General features: G+C 45.0%; 1 protein-coding gene across 17 annotated transcripts in view; it reads right to left on the bottom strand.

Annotated features, from left to right (window-relative positions):
* The window catches only part of PKP4 (plakophilin 4), a 210,052-nt gene that overhangs the window by 13,174 nt on the left and 179,515 nt on the right, over positions 1-17,363 (bottom strand). For 16 of the 17 annotated variants that reach the window (XM_074363696.1, XM_074363701.1, XM_074363698.1 and 13 more), the window contains 5 exons: positions 9,303-9,486; positions 6,465-6,582; positions 4,804-4,995; positions 4,430-4,603; positions 1,466-1,616 (listed from right to left, as the gene is read on the bottom strand). In XM_074363696.1, coding sequence (XP_074219797.1) covers positions 1,466-1,616; positions 4,430-4,603; positions 4,804-4,995; positions 6,465-6,582; positions 9,303-9,486 — 819 coding nt within the window. The remainder of the gene's footprint in view (positions 1-1,465; positions 1,617-4,429; positions 4,604-4,803; positions 4,996-6,464; positions 6,583-9,302; positions 9,487-17,363) is intronic. The other variant, XM_074363704.1, reaches the window with a different exon arrangement.

The following is a 17,363-nucleotide window of genomic DNA, read 5'->3' as shown; positions in this document are numbered from 1 at the left end:
AAGATGGGTGTGGCCAACCCTTTATTTTTTAGCATTAAGATCTCCAAACTGTACGGGCTTCTTATAAGAAATACAAACAGTATACATTAACAGAAATAACTTTAAAAATATCTCTTCAGGGACCTAAAGAATTTCTCTCAAGGAAATTAGGGACTGAGAGATATAGCACATCTGTTGGAATCAGGCATGAGCTGGACCATGAGCAGGGCTTGGGAGAAGCGCCTTTCCTCTCCGTGGGGTACCATTTGACTCAGAGGAATGGTGTGTTTAGAGCAGGCTAAGCTAGGCAATAATTTAAAATAGCACTTCTGCAAGGCACTGGGTGAGGGGCTTCTGTGGAGGTGGCCACAGTGAGTCCCCACAGCCACTCTCTAAGGCAAACAGTACTGCCCTTGGTCTTTCTCTCTTTTCCTCCATCTCTGTCTCACTAGCTCTCATGGCAGGTGGATTTTAATATGCGCTCAATACATATTCACTAATCCACATAAGAGCTTGTCAAGTCCCCCTCCCTGTCCCCTGACCTGTCATCAGCTGTGGGCCTGGAGTAGAGCTGGGCAGTGTAGGAGGAGCTGCCCCTCACCCTGCCATCGCATTTTCACAGCAAGCCCATGATGAGGCGAACAGGCGTGGTCAGCTCCCTTTCCGAGACGGGGCCCAGGAAGAGTCTCCAGTTTAGATGAAGGAATGCAGCCAAGTGGGCTCAATACAAGACACGCCGGGTTACACAGCCAGTGAGCAGCAGATCCAGGGTTTAACCTCAGGTCTACTGGAGGGTCTCTAACCTGTTCTCTACCCCACACTCTGCTTGGGGTGCGGCCATGCCCCGGAGGCAAGCAAGCTGAGCTGCCTAGGGTGCAAACTTGGGAGAGGCTCTCATCCTCGAATTCATGTGAGTGCCAACCCGACACTGGGATGGACCCGAGGGTGCACGCCTCCTAGAATTCTGCACCCTGGGTACCTTGCTTGCCTTGTCCTCATCCTGATCCGCCCCAGGGCTCAGTCAGGCCTTGGGACAGCAGCTCTGTTTTAGAACAAGCATTTATACAGATCTGAGAGGGAAAAGCTACAAAACACTCATGTGATTTCTTTTTTAAAATTTAGAACATGGCAGTTTTGGTGAATAAAGCAAATGTAAGTATCAAAAATCAGAAAAGGGAGAATTAGGCCTTTTTCTGTTCAAGAAATGAATCTCTCTTGGGAAACAGAGACACCAAATCAATCATGTAATGTTGTAATGTGTGACTGAAACTGCTAGCTCTTCTGAAAAGTTACCTTCCTGATCAGTGATTACTGAGCCTGCCTCGTGCTGAAAAGGAATGGTCAGAAAGGATAGACAAGGGGGTACTAAGTATGCCAAGAAACCAGGGACAAGGACTCAGTGGCTAATCATTTTCAATGCCATGTTTTTTACAAACCAAAAGAAGAGTTTTATAAACACTGTGGTGTCCCTATAGTTTGGACATACCTATGAGCTCCTTGTTGCGAACATCTAAGGCCATATTCCTCAAGGCAGTTGCCACGGAAGAAACAACTCTATCATTGTCCATTCTCAGAAGTTCCACGAGGATGGGGAGGCCCTTCTCTTTGCGGACAGCTGCTCGGATGTATGCTGCAAACTAGGAAGCAAAACGAGGTAATAATATAAAACAGAGTTCAACTCTCAGCTGTTACCACTGCCTAAAAAAGATGTTTCCCAAAGAAGCAACTAATAGATTAAATGGTTTCTTTCCAATTGGAGATTAAATCTGTGATGCTGGTAACGAGAAAACCATAGTTTGGGAGAATGCTAAGCCACGATGACTGATTTAAAAAGAAATCCTAAAGCCTGAAAACCTCAAACCACCATCTGGCAGATATTTTTGTGCAGAAAAGAGAAGGCAGTGATTACTTTCTACTTCGATACATAAACATGATTAAGGACGGGGATGGCGTGTGTCTTCTCAGCAGTTGGCCCCACGCCAGGTCCAGAGGCTATAAATAGGATCGCAGAGATGGTAACTGATCAGGGCACATTAAGGGAGAACCTATCTCCATCAAGTCATATTCCCCCTGCATTCTCTGCAACAACATTTAGAGTAACCTTTCAAGCAAATTGCCTGGAAAAAATCCCTTGCCTCAGAAGAAAAGGAATTATCCAGAAACGTCAAGCATCATAATTCATACACACTGGGGAAAAAGTTCAGTGTATTTGTGTGCAAGATGCTTTCTCATTCAAGATTAGTTAGCTGCTGCTGCTGCTGCTGCTGCTTTTTTAATCTGCAGTCAGGAACTTCTTTTGTGATTACGAGGCAAGTCTGTCCAGTGAGTCAGTCTGTGCACTGCACCCACTGGAAATGAACACTAAGTCATCCGGAAACAAACAAACAAACAAAAGTAACATTTGAAAATGGGTCTTTAATCTTGTTTTGAGCTTCCATTGACATTTTTACCAATGCAAACTATCTTTCAAAATTGAGGATAATTGAAAAATGTTGCTCATAAACCATCTAATACGTGGCCATGAGGACGAAGATCTGCCAGCCCTTGGTATTATTCTCAACATTAAAACATGTGATGGATCACTCAGTTTCTCTAATACCAACAGAGATTATTTTAATAACACAAAATAAAAGGAAAAGATGCATTTCAAAGATCCCATTAGTTTTCTTTATATGAAATGAATACTCCTCTTTTCCAAATCAAAAGAAATCTGCAGGGGGAAAGAGAACACATGATTTGCTATCAGGGAAAGCACCTGGGTAGCCTGGCAGCTTCTCCCTCTGAAACCTGCAAGGACAGAAGCAACCCGTCTTACTGGGAGACCAACTAGCTCAGCCTAGCGCAGCTCCGAGCGCCTCCCTTCCACTTCTGGAGACCTGCGGCCGCACCGCTCCTGAAGTAGCTTCTGACTACATAACATCTGTGGCCATGATTATCGTGTTTTCTTAATGAGGGGCCGACAGTCTCAGTTACTATTTTAGATACTTTTGAAATCATTTCCATATAATGTTTACATTTTAAATGACCTTGCCATTTAACTTTTATTCACTCAGTGATCCCAGAAAATAAAATTCTACAACTCCAATCACATCTATTTTAATTACTGTGTTCTCTATTATCATCAAATGATTCTCAGGTCATAAGAAGCTAGAGATCACCAACATAAGTACCTATGAATACTTATGTGCTGGGTGCTGTTCTAGGCCCTCCAGACTTACTGTCTCATATAATCCTCACGACCACCTGATGAGGTAGGTATTATTTCCATTTTATAGATAATGAAACTAAGGACAGAGAACTCAGACCTCCAGCTAGCAAGTGGGGTGGGGTGGGCAGGATTCAAAGTCAAGGGGTCTGGCTCCTGAGCCAGTACTTAGATGCTAAGCTACTAGCCCTTTAATCAAGAAGAACAAAACCAAAATAATCATGGTGGCTTAGCGCTAGGCCACAGTTATCTGTGTGTATTCACTGGAGCAGCTGGCTGCGTGGAATGAACCCTTCCTAGGCCTAGCAATGCTTTTCACTCTCATGGAAAAAACGGTGGCCAGAAGACTGTCATTTTGGGAGGTGGTGGTGGTGGTAGAAGTAACCCAAAACAAGCATTGTAATAACCCTACTAAAATACACTTGTCAGGAAATTTCTAGAGGTTGAAAATGTTTCAGAGATAGTCTGGGAAGTTGCCAGATGACATTTAAAAAGTTTTGTGATCTTGCTTATAGTGGTAACAGGAGGAAATCTTCAGTTTTCATGAAGAAGTCTCACACATATCAGAGGATGTGGAAACTTTGCCACATGTACGGATGTATGGTCTGCAAATGTCTGAGGGAGGACTGGTGGCCCAACCTCAGCTCTAATTCAGGCCCTTGGCATCTGTCGCCTGGCTCCCCCAAAGAATTCCCGCCTCAACTTTCCTCTTCCTCAAATTCACCGCCCGTGCTTCTGCCAAAGGGATCCAGCAAGGTCCACGTCAGCCTGACTATGTCGCTGGTCTGCTTAAACCCTTTCAGTGGCCCCTCTGGTAGTCTGCAGGTTGGGTTCCAGCTCCTGAAGCTCGGTGGTCAGGCCTGGTCATGATGCTCCAGCAATAGGCACTCCTCGTCCTTGTCCTGCCCCTGAGGTCCCAACAATCAGCCTGTAATCTCTGCCCACAATGTCCTCCCCATAAGGCCTTTCTCTTGGCCTTTTATCAGGGTTGCCTCCTCTACACCCCCGACCCCACCACACACATATCCAGTAGAGTCTACACTGTACTGACTCGGGTCTGTCTGTTTTTCTCACGGGGAAGGGCTATGTCAAATTCATCTCTGGATCTCCAGAGCTGACTGCTGTCTCCCCACTTTTTTCCTCCCACCCTTAACCCAACTCTAAACAAACGTGTCCCTTTCCATTCTCATTGCTGATCTGACCGCACAGGTGGAAAGAAGAGGGGACGAGTGGAAGCCATCCTACCTTCCAGTTTCCAGCAGAGAGGTTCTGGAGAGATCCGGCAGAGCCTTCCAAGGTGGCTGGGTTGGAACTTTCTGCTAGAAGAGTCAGATATGGTTTTACCACTGATGGATGCCACAGCATCTCAACCCCCTTGGGGGACTTTGACAGTCCTGGGATGGGACCAACTCCGTCCCACTGAAAGACAAAGAGCACACATTAGTGGAAGCAAAGTGAACACAGAACCCAACACTTGACAACAAGTGTTTCTGCTGGACTCAACTAAAGCTATGTAGAAAACCTGCATCATGAGAAAAAAATTTTATTCTGGCCACGTATGTGACTTCCTTACTCCCAGAAAAATGAAACTTTAGTTTCATGTCAAATAAAATGCTAACTTGATCCTCTTGTGGTGTTTTCTTTTTCTTCTTCTTCTTTTTCCCCCAGCAGCTTGGCTCCGAGTCTTTGCTGGGAGACTCTTTTCCTAGTAAGTCATCTAGTTCATTCAGCCCCAGCAGCCGGGCCTGAGGCACCTCCAGCTCCAGCCGATAGGACAGGTTCCTCAGGGTGCACACGCAGTTCTCCACGGTCTGAAACCCAACACGGCGCACGATTAGCACCATCAGAGCACATTAGCGCAAAGTGCTTCTGGACCGAGCCCCAGTGATACTAAATAAACTGGAATATGAAAGAACTGCTTTTCACATAGGGGAACCCAAAACAACCTAGAGTCAGAGTTATGATTCCAGGTGTTTTTAATGGGATACCCAACTGACAGTGCAGAGCCATCCTCAATGCATCTGAGGATCTGATTTCCTGCTGAAATGTGTGAGGCTCTGGAAGAGAAAATGCCAAGTATTTTCGCTTCTGGGCTGCTGCCGTGGCAGACATGCACCCAAATTTCCAGAACCTCACTCCTTCTCACCACTGGAAATCATTCCTAATCATGACAGCACCTGTGACCAACCCCTCCCTGGGCACAGCAACCCCTGCCCCTACCCAAGTGTCATCTCTGTCTCCTTCCACTCCCAACTCTCCCCTCTCCCTGTGGAAGGTTCCATGGTCTCTTCTCTGTTGAAATCTTGTCTTCTGTATATGGTCATTTGCTCCTTAAAGTCTGAATCACACCTCTAATTGGGAGGCTGTCACCCCAACTAAGAGTGTCTAAAATCAAGTTCAGTTTTGCCCAGCAAGCTCCCCTTCCAACTTCTGATTACTCTTCTCAATTTCATCTGCAGATCTTTTGGGTCAATGAAGCTCAAATAAAAACTTCGCTGTCACTTTGAATTTCTCCTCCACCTCCTCCCAAGCCTAGCACTCTTCACTCTTGTCCCTCACAGACTGGTATTATTTATGACCTCAGGCCTACTTATGGCCTCTCTTTGTCCAGCCCATCCTGAACGAGTGCCCAGCCTGCCGTGGCGCTCCTAATACTTTGAGTCTCTCCTCTGTTTATACCACCTTCTCTAGCCCTTGTTGCTGGGGCAGAGCCTGGATAGCATCATAGCTGAAAAACGATGAGCAGAATGCCTTGTGTGAGCACGGGGATGGAGGAAATAGGAGGGGAGAAGAGCGCATGCTGGGAACAGACTGACCAGCAGGGCAACAGATGGAGGGGGTGAAAGGCAGAAACCTAGGATGCAGAAAGGGGCATCCAAAGCTGGTGCCGAGGCAAGAAGGGCAGAGACACTGGAAGATTCCAGTGCCTCAACCAGGAACTTTCATTCAGCAGACACTCAGATACAGGTGGATCTGATCCTGGCAGCAGGGGATAGAGAATCGGAGGCGGCAGCAGTGGGGCAATCACCTTGACAATGAGCCCAGGAGAAACACAGAGAAGGTCTGGACCCTGCTAGGTCGTTTACCACATGGAGCCACTGAGGTTTCATTGTTCTAAGGTTCTTTTCTTAAGTCCTCATGTCCCTGTTAACTTGTAATTTTTAGAGACACTCTGCCTTTAAGCTGGACTATAGCCTACTGAGGAGGAGAGGGTCAAGAATTCCAGAAAGAGTCAATGGCATGCAGATAGCGGTGCTCCCATGGCGGGGCGGGCACTCACCTTGCTGTCATAATCGGACGTGTTCACGCACGTGTGGATCACGTACAAGAGCGAGTCCACCAGCCCCTCACAGGATCGCATTTGCTTCCGCGCCTCCTCCCCCGCAGAGCTGAGGTTCCTACACAGGCAGACACATGTGGGCTCATTAGCACGGAGTCTTAGCTTAATAATCTAAGAGGACAGACTGCAGCCACGTAGCTTGCGTTTTAGTATCGTGAGAGCTCACAACAACAGCCAGCTCCCCGTTAGCCACACACATAGAAGGGAGCAGGGAGCTTCAACTTTGTATCCCTCCCCTTGCCCGCCTCTGCCATTTCAAATGACAGGCTACCTTCAAACCTCCGAAGATAATTATTTTTGGGGCTTATCCTCAGTTTCCTTGTATGTAAAAAAGGGGGAGGGGTAACAGTAACTATCTCATGGAGTTCCTGGGAAGGAGAGAGGAGTTGCTACGTATGAAGCAATTAGAAAAGTGCCCCCCATGTAAAAGCCATGGCTGTTAGTTTTAGGCGTGCTTTATTTTACCTCCCTCGTTAGGCCATAAGGTGTCTACAGTCCCCTGCACATATTAAAATGTTTTGCATGTAGTCAGTGATCATAAATGCTTCTTGAATTAACAGTGGAAACACACCATTTCTTGTAGAAACATTTCAAGTTAAATAGGAGCATTTGCTTATGCTATCATTTTTCTCATCTTTTAAATTATAAAAGCACTCTGAAAATTGTTTTAGGTCTCATCCATGTTGAAATTTGTGATATCAAGTCACCTTCGTGAATCAATACCAAACTATAAGAATCTATTTTATGTCCCATTAACAAGGGTTCTAGGCTAACACTGAGATTCTGCAAACAGACTAGATAAAGGGGATCTGGAATGACTTTTCTTTTCACCTTGCTTTTCTTGGGCCAGAGAGATACTATCACTCATGGTCCCTCTACTGTTCTCTGGAGTGACCTCTTAGCAGCTCTTAAGAGCTGCCCTCTTCTGTTCCTCTGCGAGCTCCTGGGACCCTGCACCCCTCTGGTTTTCCACCCAAGATTTTCTGCCAAGATCTGCTGCCTTCCCTTCTCAGCCTCTTCAGCCTGTGGGTCCCTCTTGAGTGCCCCAGAGCCTCTGCACTACCTGTTTTCTTGGCCTAAAACCTGCGTTCCCTCACCTCCCCCATCTACCCTCAAATGAGCAGCTCTTTGTGATATTTCAGACCTAGGCTTAAACTTTACCTTCTATGAGACGCCATCTGGACATCAAAGTAACCAGCTAATGACTCTTATGTCACCCTATTTTTTTTAGTGGCAACTTGTTATTTTCCTGTTTGTTTATCTGTCTTTCTCAAGAAAAAATTGGTTCTATCAGGGAAGGGACCTAGTCTATTTTGTTCATCACTGAATTTACACTGAAGGCATTCACCAAATGCTAAGAGCCCTGAACCACTGGGGGAGCCCGAGCGTATGTCCTGCCCCTGGCCCTTCCTTAAAGCCTGGCAGAACAGTTAAGTGATCACTGTCTCTCCTGACGGGGAAAGGATAAGATGCTGCCTCACCAGTCATCAGTAGAGGCCATGCGACCCCCGCTGTGATGCAGGCATCTGAGTCAGGGAGCCTGCCTGTTTTCCAGGAGCCTGACTCTTGTCACCCCTGCCCCACTGTAGCAGAGGAGGATGACAGTCACCTGTCACAACAGTGGAAGGCTTCAATGCAGAAGCCCAGTCCCCTCTTCTCCTCCTCTCTCGAGCTCCCTGTTGTAGAGATGATCAGACATCTTAGTGTAAATGGTAAATAGCGCTCACTGTGTATTAAACACTACCTGAAGAACTTTATACAAGCTGATTCTTCACAACTCTGAGATGGTATTATTACCCCCATTCTAAAGATGAGGAAACTGAGGTTCAGAGTGGGACAGGAAGCCAGGTTGTCTGATGCCAGAACCCACTCTCCTTATCACCAGGCCACTTTGGCCCAAGGCTTCTGTTTCAAGTTCTCAGGGCATTTGTAAGCCTAGGAACCTGGGTGGAAATTGAGCTGATGAGAGTTAATGGCAAATAATGAGCAATACTGTGTACATTTAAAAGAGGCTTTATGGATTTTAAATGCCAAAGATAAGGACTGAAAATAGTATTTGGGCTCACTTTCATTTACTTATAAAACTCAAACCCAATGATTATTTAAAACCATATCTTTCTGCACCCTTTTAAAAGCAAAAAAATGTTTCAACCATCACATTTTAAAAACCTGAAGTATAATTAACAGACATTATATTAGTTTCAGGTGTACAACACAACGATTTGACGTTTGGACACATCTGTGGAATAATCACCACAGTAAGTCTAGTTACCATCTGTCACCATACAGAATTACCAAGTATTTTTTTCCCCTTTGTGATGAGAGCTTTAAAGGTTTACTTTCTTAGCCTCTTTCAACTTTACAACACAGTATTATTGACTACAGTCACCATGCTGTACATTTATCCCCATGACTTACTTATTTACTAATACATTTTGAATTTAAATAAAAACCAGGCTGCAGACACATTAGCAATCAGAATGTGGTAGCCAGAAAAATGTTGTTAAAGTGGAAAACACTGGAATTTTGGCAGTAATTTCAGTCTAAAAGGGTTTTTTGACTAATCTACAGAAGAGACATTTATAAGATAATGTCTTTCAAGCCACTAGTTCATGCTCATAATGTTTTCCTCACAGGATAACAAAGCCTAGTGGCCTAAATTTTGAAATAAACTTGGAAACTTAGATAGATGAAATGAAATAAATCATCCTCAAATCAACTTGCCTGTGACATATATTTAATCACAGACTTAAGCGGAAAAAGAAATAAAAAATTTACCTCAGGCAACCTGTTGTATTACGCAGAACAAGTGAAGTCTGAAATTTAATTTTATGATCATCATCAAAAGAAGAGTTATTCCATCCAGAATGTGGAACAATCACAGTGTTTGTTAAAGTTGAGAGAGCATCTCGGATGATTGTCATCTTTACGGCATCACAGGAGGATAAATTCCAAAGAACTCCTAAAAAACGAGATTTTAAAAATAAAATCATCAATTTGAAATCCTGCAGTTTTAGTAATGAAAGAAACACATTAGCTTTATTTGCTGCAAACTTAGCTTGTTCCAAACCTAATGTATGGCCTGAATTTACAACCAGACTGGGATGGACCACTAATAAATGTTGAGTGAATACATGTGAGTTTCTGGCAGCGTATTACCAAGTCGTCCTTAAGTTTTAGAGCCTATGTATCTATCAGGTGAGATGACTGTGGTCTTGCAAAGCAAATTAGTTACTCTGTGAGGGGGGGGGCACAATCCAATCGAGGATAAATATGATGCATTTGTGATGGTTGTAAAAATGTGGTTCGTTGTATCATCCCCTATATTCAGTGTTCTGTGTGACAAACAATTTCTTGAATTTAGTACTTGGAAAAAACTTCTCTTTCTCCAAAGACTGACATTTTCTCATCACACTTCCTCTTCTTACTTTTGCTACTGGGAAGCTCAGGCTTAAATATTACACTTGCAGTAACTTTACTGGCACAGACTGTGGTTACATTTGCTTCATCTCCCTTACTGGTAAGGTCTAAACAGTTCTATTTCCATGTTAAGAGTTTTATTAGCATGTGCAAGTTACTACCATTCCTTTTTGGATGTAGGCAAGACTAACAATGAATGAAAAGCTACCCATATTGTAATTCACATCAAGACTGCTAGGACAACAGACCTTAAATGTAGCTTATTAGACTGCTATTTGAGTTCTCAGCAGACTAGAGGGTCTTCATGTCTGTGTCAACTATAAGAGGAGTAAATTATTGTTATAGCACACACATTTTCTAACAATTACTCTTTAAGAAATTAGAGCAAATTCAAGATTATACTTAATCCAATGTCATTTTCACGTCAATGCATTTTCCTAAGTATAGGGGAGTGGGTGGAGGGGACACGGTGCAGCTGGCTGACTCTGCACTGAAGCCCCCAGAGCCCTACACTCCTGATGTATCCTTGGTGAGCTGTTCAGTCAGTACAGTGTTTTTAGAATTATCAACACACAAAAACGCTTGAGGCCCTGTGGAAGGGAGGGAGTTGGCGAAATCAGCCCATGTCCATGGAAGCCTGTCAGGCTAGTGAACACGATTAATCAAGAATGTTGGGCCAGAGACAAGACTGAAAACTGCTGCTCAGTGTGCGGTGACCCAGGAGCCAGCCTGGAAACTGTCTGCACAGCCTTCTCAGGGCCTGGAGAAATCGTAGGGCCCCTCACAAGGGAGGGAGGCAGGAGAGAGCTGACAGGAGCTTTATTTCTTTTTGGAGTAAGGAGGGATAGAAGCAAAAGGCTGAAACTGATGATGGCAAAACAATACTCTGAGAGTAAACCCGGAGGCCTGGCCCCGCCCCGCACACACTGTGGAGAATGGCTGGAGGCAGATGCCTGGGCTCATCCTGGGAAACTTCCGGGTCCCGGCTCTGCGGGAGCGGTGTTAGCTCCTCTTCTTCACTTGGCTTTGATTTCTCAGCCTCACTGATTGGGTTTCCCTTGTTCCCCAAGGACTTTCACCCTTTCTCTGCTCCTCCTCTGTGGGTGGGACAGTCCACCACGACCACAGCCTTTCGGGACCTCAGCCTCCACGGTGACCCATTTAGTTAGGCCTGGACTCCAGGGGGACTTGGCAGTTTACAGTCAGGAGAAGGAAAGACCCTGCTTTGCCTCTGCCAGCTTGTTCTGTCCACCAGGACAGACTTCTGCTCCCATAATCATCTTGTGGCCACAGCAGCCGGGTCCTGGGGAAAGGGCAGCACACCTGAAGGTGCTGACGACATGAACTTAGACACCACGGGTGGAAAGACTGCTCTGTGGATTCGGATGAAACTGGCTACGTCTACATGAATGGTTTCAAACCAGGCTCCCTGGATTCTGGGGGTCTCACTGGGCTCTCAGGGGCAGCTGTGTGAGAGGCGGGGAGAGAACAGGGGGTTGGCCTCCAGACCCCTCCCCGGTTCACCTAGAGTGGTTCTGTTCCCAATACTGGGCTTCACTGTGAGTTTGTTTGAAAAAAAAAAAGGGGGGGGGCTTGTGTCTAAAAGACATTTAAAAAGTCCTGTTTTAGGGGGAAAGTATCAGAGGACTGATGACCACGGAAGGGACCTGGGAGATAAGGGTGAAATACGAGTCTCTGGAGGTCGGTTCTGACCCAAATGACGGGAGCGGGGAGAGGGGAGAGAGGACGGAAGGGGGAGCGGGTTGAGGCACAGAAGGTGGGGTGCTAGCGGCTGCTGTGAACAGGGCTTTACCATTTCCTGCTAACGAGGCCAACCACGCTCCACCCAGGGCTCGGAAGGGGCCTGAGCCAGCCACGGGGGCAGCCCACAGGGGCCAGTGGTGGGGACGGGCCATTTCCTAACCTCCCCAGCTGACAATTTTATAACGTACGATTCCTAAGGGCACTGGAACAAATTTCTGTGAAAGTCTTTCAAATTCCTCACTCCACAAAATTTAGCACATGGGAGAGTGCTGCATTTTCTAATAAGCTATGTTCTACTTCACAGAATAAGTGCATTCCAGAAAAGTTAATTTAAGGCAAGGTTTATGGAAAGCAAAGCCTATCATATTGGAGGCGACAGGTATAAAATTAGATACATCTCCACAGAAAACCCAAGTGTTGAGTCACAAACTTCAGGTGAAAACATGACTAAGAAGCGGGGTGCTTCTTCAGCACGTTGGGTCTTGGAGCTGATGCCTAGAAGTTCTCTGATCACTGGCAGAAAAGCTTGTTTTTCATGGTTCCTGCTTTCACTCCTGGCTACTTGTAAGACCTACTTCTGACAAGAGGATATTTTCCAAATTTGCAGGTTCACGTGATTTTCTGCACTGGAACTAGAATTTTGTCTGGCTCTTTCTTTTCCTTACCAGGCATTTAGAATGATCAGTGGAGTCATATAGCATTCTATAGTTTACTATTAGCCATGACATCTACACAGGATTGGACAGCATAAATGTTCCTAAATCAGCATAAACAATAGTAACATGACACTTCCTGTGGTTTTACTCTGTGCCAGGCACTGTGTACTTTACACATACCTAAGAGTCAAGATGCACAAAATGAATTAACTTCCTATTTAATTATTTTGTAGGACTGAAATTCTACATGTTGATGAGTATTTATTTTTCTAAATTTAATTTTGTAGGCAAGTATGAGTAACAGATTATCAATCACCCATTTATTTACATGTCTGATTACACATATGCAGGGCACATAATAGGTGCTCAGAAATATGTTGATGGATACAATTTAATAGCCTGTACTTGCTTTTAGATTTCCCTTTTATTTCTTGCCTGTCAGATTTAGCTGCTAAGTATTCACTCCCTTTTACACTTTTTCTTAAAACCGAGAGTCTTTAAAGTCTGTAACTACGGGGAGAGGGTCAGAACAATGCTCTGGATCTTTAAGGGAATTCACCAGCATAGTTTTGCCTGCTTTTCACACGAAGACCAAAACAGATGGTTGCTGAAATCACCACCCTAGCTATGGAGAATCACGTTGCTGCCCCATGTCCCAGAACCAGAAGTAGAGTTATACCCCAATGCCCAAGTCCCCATCCCTCAAACTGCTAAATAGAAAGGACCAGGGTTGCCCCATTATAAAATATGAATTTAAAAATGCGTAGTCCTGCAGTAGACTGTAGACAGGCAGACTGGAGTATCTTCTGGTCAACTCAGATGACTTATTGATCATAAAACTAGCCTGCTATAGAAATTAAGGCTTTCTTTTTCTGCAACTTCAAAAAATGTTCAAAATTATTCTTGGTGAGAGAAAAGGAAAGATTCTATTTTTGCAAAGCTTATGGCATTTCAAGGGATCCACACAAAGACACCTCTCTAATCCCACGCTAAGAGTTATATTATCTCTCCAATCCCAGGTTTTATCATGTAACACGAAGGCCTACAACATTTGGTGTGGATTTAACTACCTATTCCAAATATCAAAGCAAGTCTCAAGACACTGGTTTTTCTTCCCATGTTCTATTTCAAACATAAAGGTTATGGAAAGTTAAAACAACTGGTTCTGATCAACCAATAAAGGATGAAGAAGGTTCAATTAAATTTAAAAGCCCCAGCTATGGAATGATTAATTTGGTTTTTCTACTCAAAGTAAAAAGCACCATTCTGGAGACCAACTAATAATACCTGTGTGCACCTGCTTCACTAAAGCAGTAATAAAACAATGTTCTCTCCACTTAGACTGTCTAGGGCTTCATTTAATGGGTCAGGAAGAATGTTCTTAGAGCAGTAAGTAATGAATAGAAAATAGACCAACTCCCACGTGTAGCAAGACTGATGAGAAATAGAGAGCTGAAGGATTAGCATTCTCCATCAACATGATCAACCTCCGTGATAGCCTAATGCAAAATTTGCTTCAAAAATACTCAGCAGCACTCTCCACTGTCTCTTGGTTCCCAAAGAGAAAGTTAAAAATAAACTATAATTCAGTTTAGGAAGCTTGAGGTTTTTCTTTAATTTAAAGCAATTAGCTATTTGTTGTGAGAACTAAGAATATATACACACAAACTAATTTAGAATATATTAGGGAATTTCATGCACACTATTGTAGAAAACACTGCTTATTCTCTACCACAGGAAAAAGTACACATAATTATGAGCAACCGATAGGCACAATGAAATACTGCCATAAGGGATGAAAGTTCATTTTCCCCACAAAGAATGAATGAAGTAATTAAAATACCATTTCACATAAATCCTAGGCTGCAGAATTTTCAAAGTGCTCACATTTAAAACTAGCTTTATAGCTATTCTAACAGCCAAATGATAATTTGATAGTTAAATTAGAGACTGATTTTACTTGATTAATTAAAATAATAGCACCATTTGAAAAATGTATTTCTTAAAGGACACTAAAAACCAACCAGACAATATTTGGAAAACGCTATTTCTCTTGTAGCATACATTACAGCCTATGCAATTGTTTTTCTTTCTGATATGAAAGAAATCTGAACTCACTAATTTTTATATAATGTTCAATGTATACTGTTTCCTAATTATCAAAAAAAAAAAAACCACACAAAATAAAAAAACTCAACAACATAAATGTTCATGAACACCGCAAAAAAGGGAAAAAAAACCCCAACAGCCCCCAAAGTATTTTAGTTCTTCTTCAAATATCACCAATGGACATGCCCCTGCATTTTATTTCATGAGTTGGCCTCCTGCTCAGTGTCTGTTCTTGACGTTCTTGTTTCAGTCATGCTCTTTTGTGAGATGTCCTCGAGGCACCCAAGCCTTCACGGTGTGAAGAGCATTAAATGGGAGGCGACGAGGTCTTGGCCCCACCGTCCCTGGCACAGAACAAGCATCCTGACAAGCCACTGTCATGCTTCAGCTCTCTGGGGGTCAGATCACCGCCTGGTATATATGTTCATCCCCTCCCAGCTCTTTTGCATCTTTGGGCTCCTTGCAACAGGCTGGTGTCCTGTATACCCACCCTGCAAGCATTCTTGAAAAATGGGGGTAGAAATATTGGACTAAAAATGAAAATATAAAACATCAAGGTGGCAGATTGCATACGAGGGTCCAAGTGTGTGTGTGCATCTCGTAAACCTGCAGTCTGTGGATAACAAGGCAGGAATGTGGGCCTCTGAACCCAGGGCGCCTGCCTGCTCCTTGCACAGGCCTCCAGAGCGGTTCCTGAGAAGGTCTCTGGCTGAAACACTCGGGAGCGAGTGAAAACGCATCTCTATTTCTTCTCTCTCCAGCTGCCCCCAAACTCTCCCCTAACCCAGCAGGGTTTTTACAAACCTCTGTGACTTTCTGTTGGGCAGAGAGCAATGACAAGATGCAATGGCTACTATACCCCTTTACAATATGGCCACCTTCATCTCTGCCCACTGTGGCCATTAAAGCTCTGTATCTCATGCTTTTTAGATATGTTACTTACAGCCAAGCACAGCCTAAGCCTGCACTGTCCGATATAGTAACCACCAACTGCATGTGGCTCCTGAGCACCTGAAATGCAGCTGGTCCAAACTGAGATATGCTGTAAGTGTAAAATACACACTGGATTACAAAGACCTGCTATGAAGAAAGTGAATGTAAAACATCTCACTAATAGTTTTCATATTGCTTACAAGTTGAAGTGATATTTTAGAACTACTGGCTTAAACAAACTACACTATTGAAATAGCCACCAATTTTTTTTTTCCTTTTTAATGTGGCTCCTAGGAAGTTTAGAATGACCCATGTACTGCATTTACACTTCCACTAGAAAGTGCTGGTAGAGACACTTGTTCATCTCACGCCACGAACTCCACAAAAACTCGGAGCAGCAGGCAGGTACTGTGCTGATCACTGGGGAGTTGGCACCGGGCGAGGGGATCTGCCTGGGGTCACAGAGCCGGGAGGAAGCAAGTTGATCTGACTCCAAAGCCCATACTCACTCCCGATACCATGCTGCCTCTCTAAGGATGTTTTTCTGAGCAGGGGAACCTCTGCCTCAGTGTAGAACTGGGGACCACAGCATTTGAGCTGGAAGGGAAGGGGCAGAGGCCAGGGAGAAGCGGGCAGGGGCAGGGGGCGCCCTCCCGGCTGGAAGGAGCAGGAGAAGAGGAAGCTTGAGGCTGCGGTGGGTCCAGAAGGGGAGGCAGGGACAGGGGCTGCAGGTCTGGACTGGTGGGTGGGAAGGTGTGGAATGCAGGAGGGACAGGAGTAATCCCAGGGATGCCGAAGAGGCTGACGGACCAGGAGAGGGGCACAGCCTATGTCCCAAGACGGCAGTTTAAGGAGCATGTGATGAGGACCTGAAGGAGTGTGGAGGGGATGCGAAGGCAAAGAGGAAAGAAGAGTGCCTGTGATGAGAATATGGAGCCTGATGCAAGCTGACGGGGACGTCAAAGATGAACCAACAGCTTGGCCCATGTGAGAATATGGTGCCCTTAACAGATACGAGGAAATCAATGAAGAAGGGGTTGCATGCGAAAAAAGTAGCATGAGAAGAAGTGGCTATCATTTGTGGCTTTAGGTAAGTGACTCAAACTTTCCACCAGGACTGGAATGCTCTGAATAAATTATGAAACTGAAAAGAAATTGAAACAAAGAGAAAGCAATTATTGTGAGAGTGGGACAAAAGTACTGTCTTCAATTATAGGAATGCCTTTCTCTGGATAAGCTCCGAGGAAAACAAGCCATGGTGGTGTATAATCATTCCCAGGGTTCCCAAGACCCTACCATCTCATGCAGTCCTGGTCCTGGCCTACCGGCGCCCCTCCGGGCTTTCTTCTCTCTGCACCCCCGCCCCAGGCTAGGCTCTGCTACCCGCTGGCTGGCTGGCAGGGCTGGCCTCCTGAGTGGTGGGCAGCTGCCCCGAGGGCTGGGTCCCACAGGGAGGCCTGGTGGGCGTGCCTTGTTCACCTGCACAGCTGACGCATACTCCATGCCAGGCATGGGAACGCCAGCTCAGGCCCAGCTGTGGTCACTGTGCCCATGACCTCTGGTTTCCGCAGCAGCTGTGAATGAGGGCTCAGCTGATCTGCGGGAAGGAGGCTGCCCAGGAGGGGGCTGTGTGGGACTGAAGACCCGTGCTAGCCGCAGACGCTGCCCACGGTGGGGGCCCAGCCTACATATTCAATTTGAAGGGGGCTGCTCCTTCTGTTTAACCTTTTCCCCAGCCGAAGCACACAGATAGACCTTTAGAGTCTTTAAAGAACACAAGGGTTAGTCTGTGTTTCTGTGACTTTTCAGGTACAAAGGTGGATCACAGCATCTTTGAAAAGATCTATCAGTTTCTAAAGATCCACATTTGCATTTCACCATGTTCTTTCTTATCTAGGTAATTTCCCAACTTCATGGGTAGGTCTGGGGGAATTAATGACATCATGTAGGCATACAG

This window comes from Camelus bactrianus, chromosome 5, assembly GCF_048773025.1.
Source record: "Camelus bactrianus isolate YW-2024 breed Bactrian camel chromosome 5, ASM4877302v1, whole genome shotgun sequence".
Lineage (NCBI taxonomy): Eukaryota > Metazoa > Chordata > Mammalia > Artiodactyla > Camelidae > Camelus > Camelus bactrianus.
This window is presented reverse-complemented; position numbering and strand designations above follow the sequence as displayed.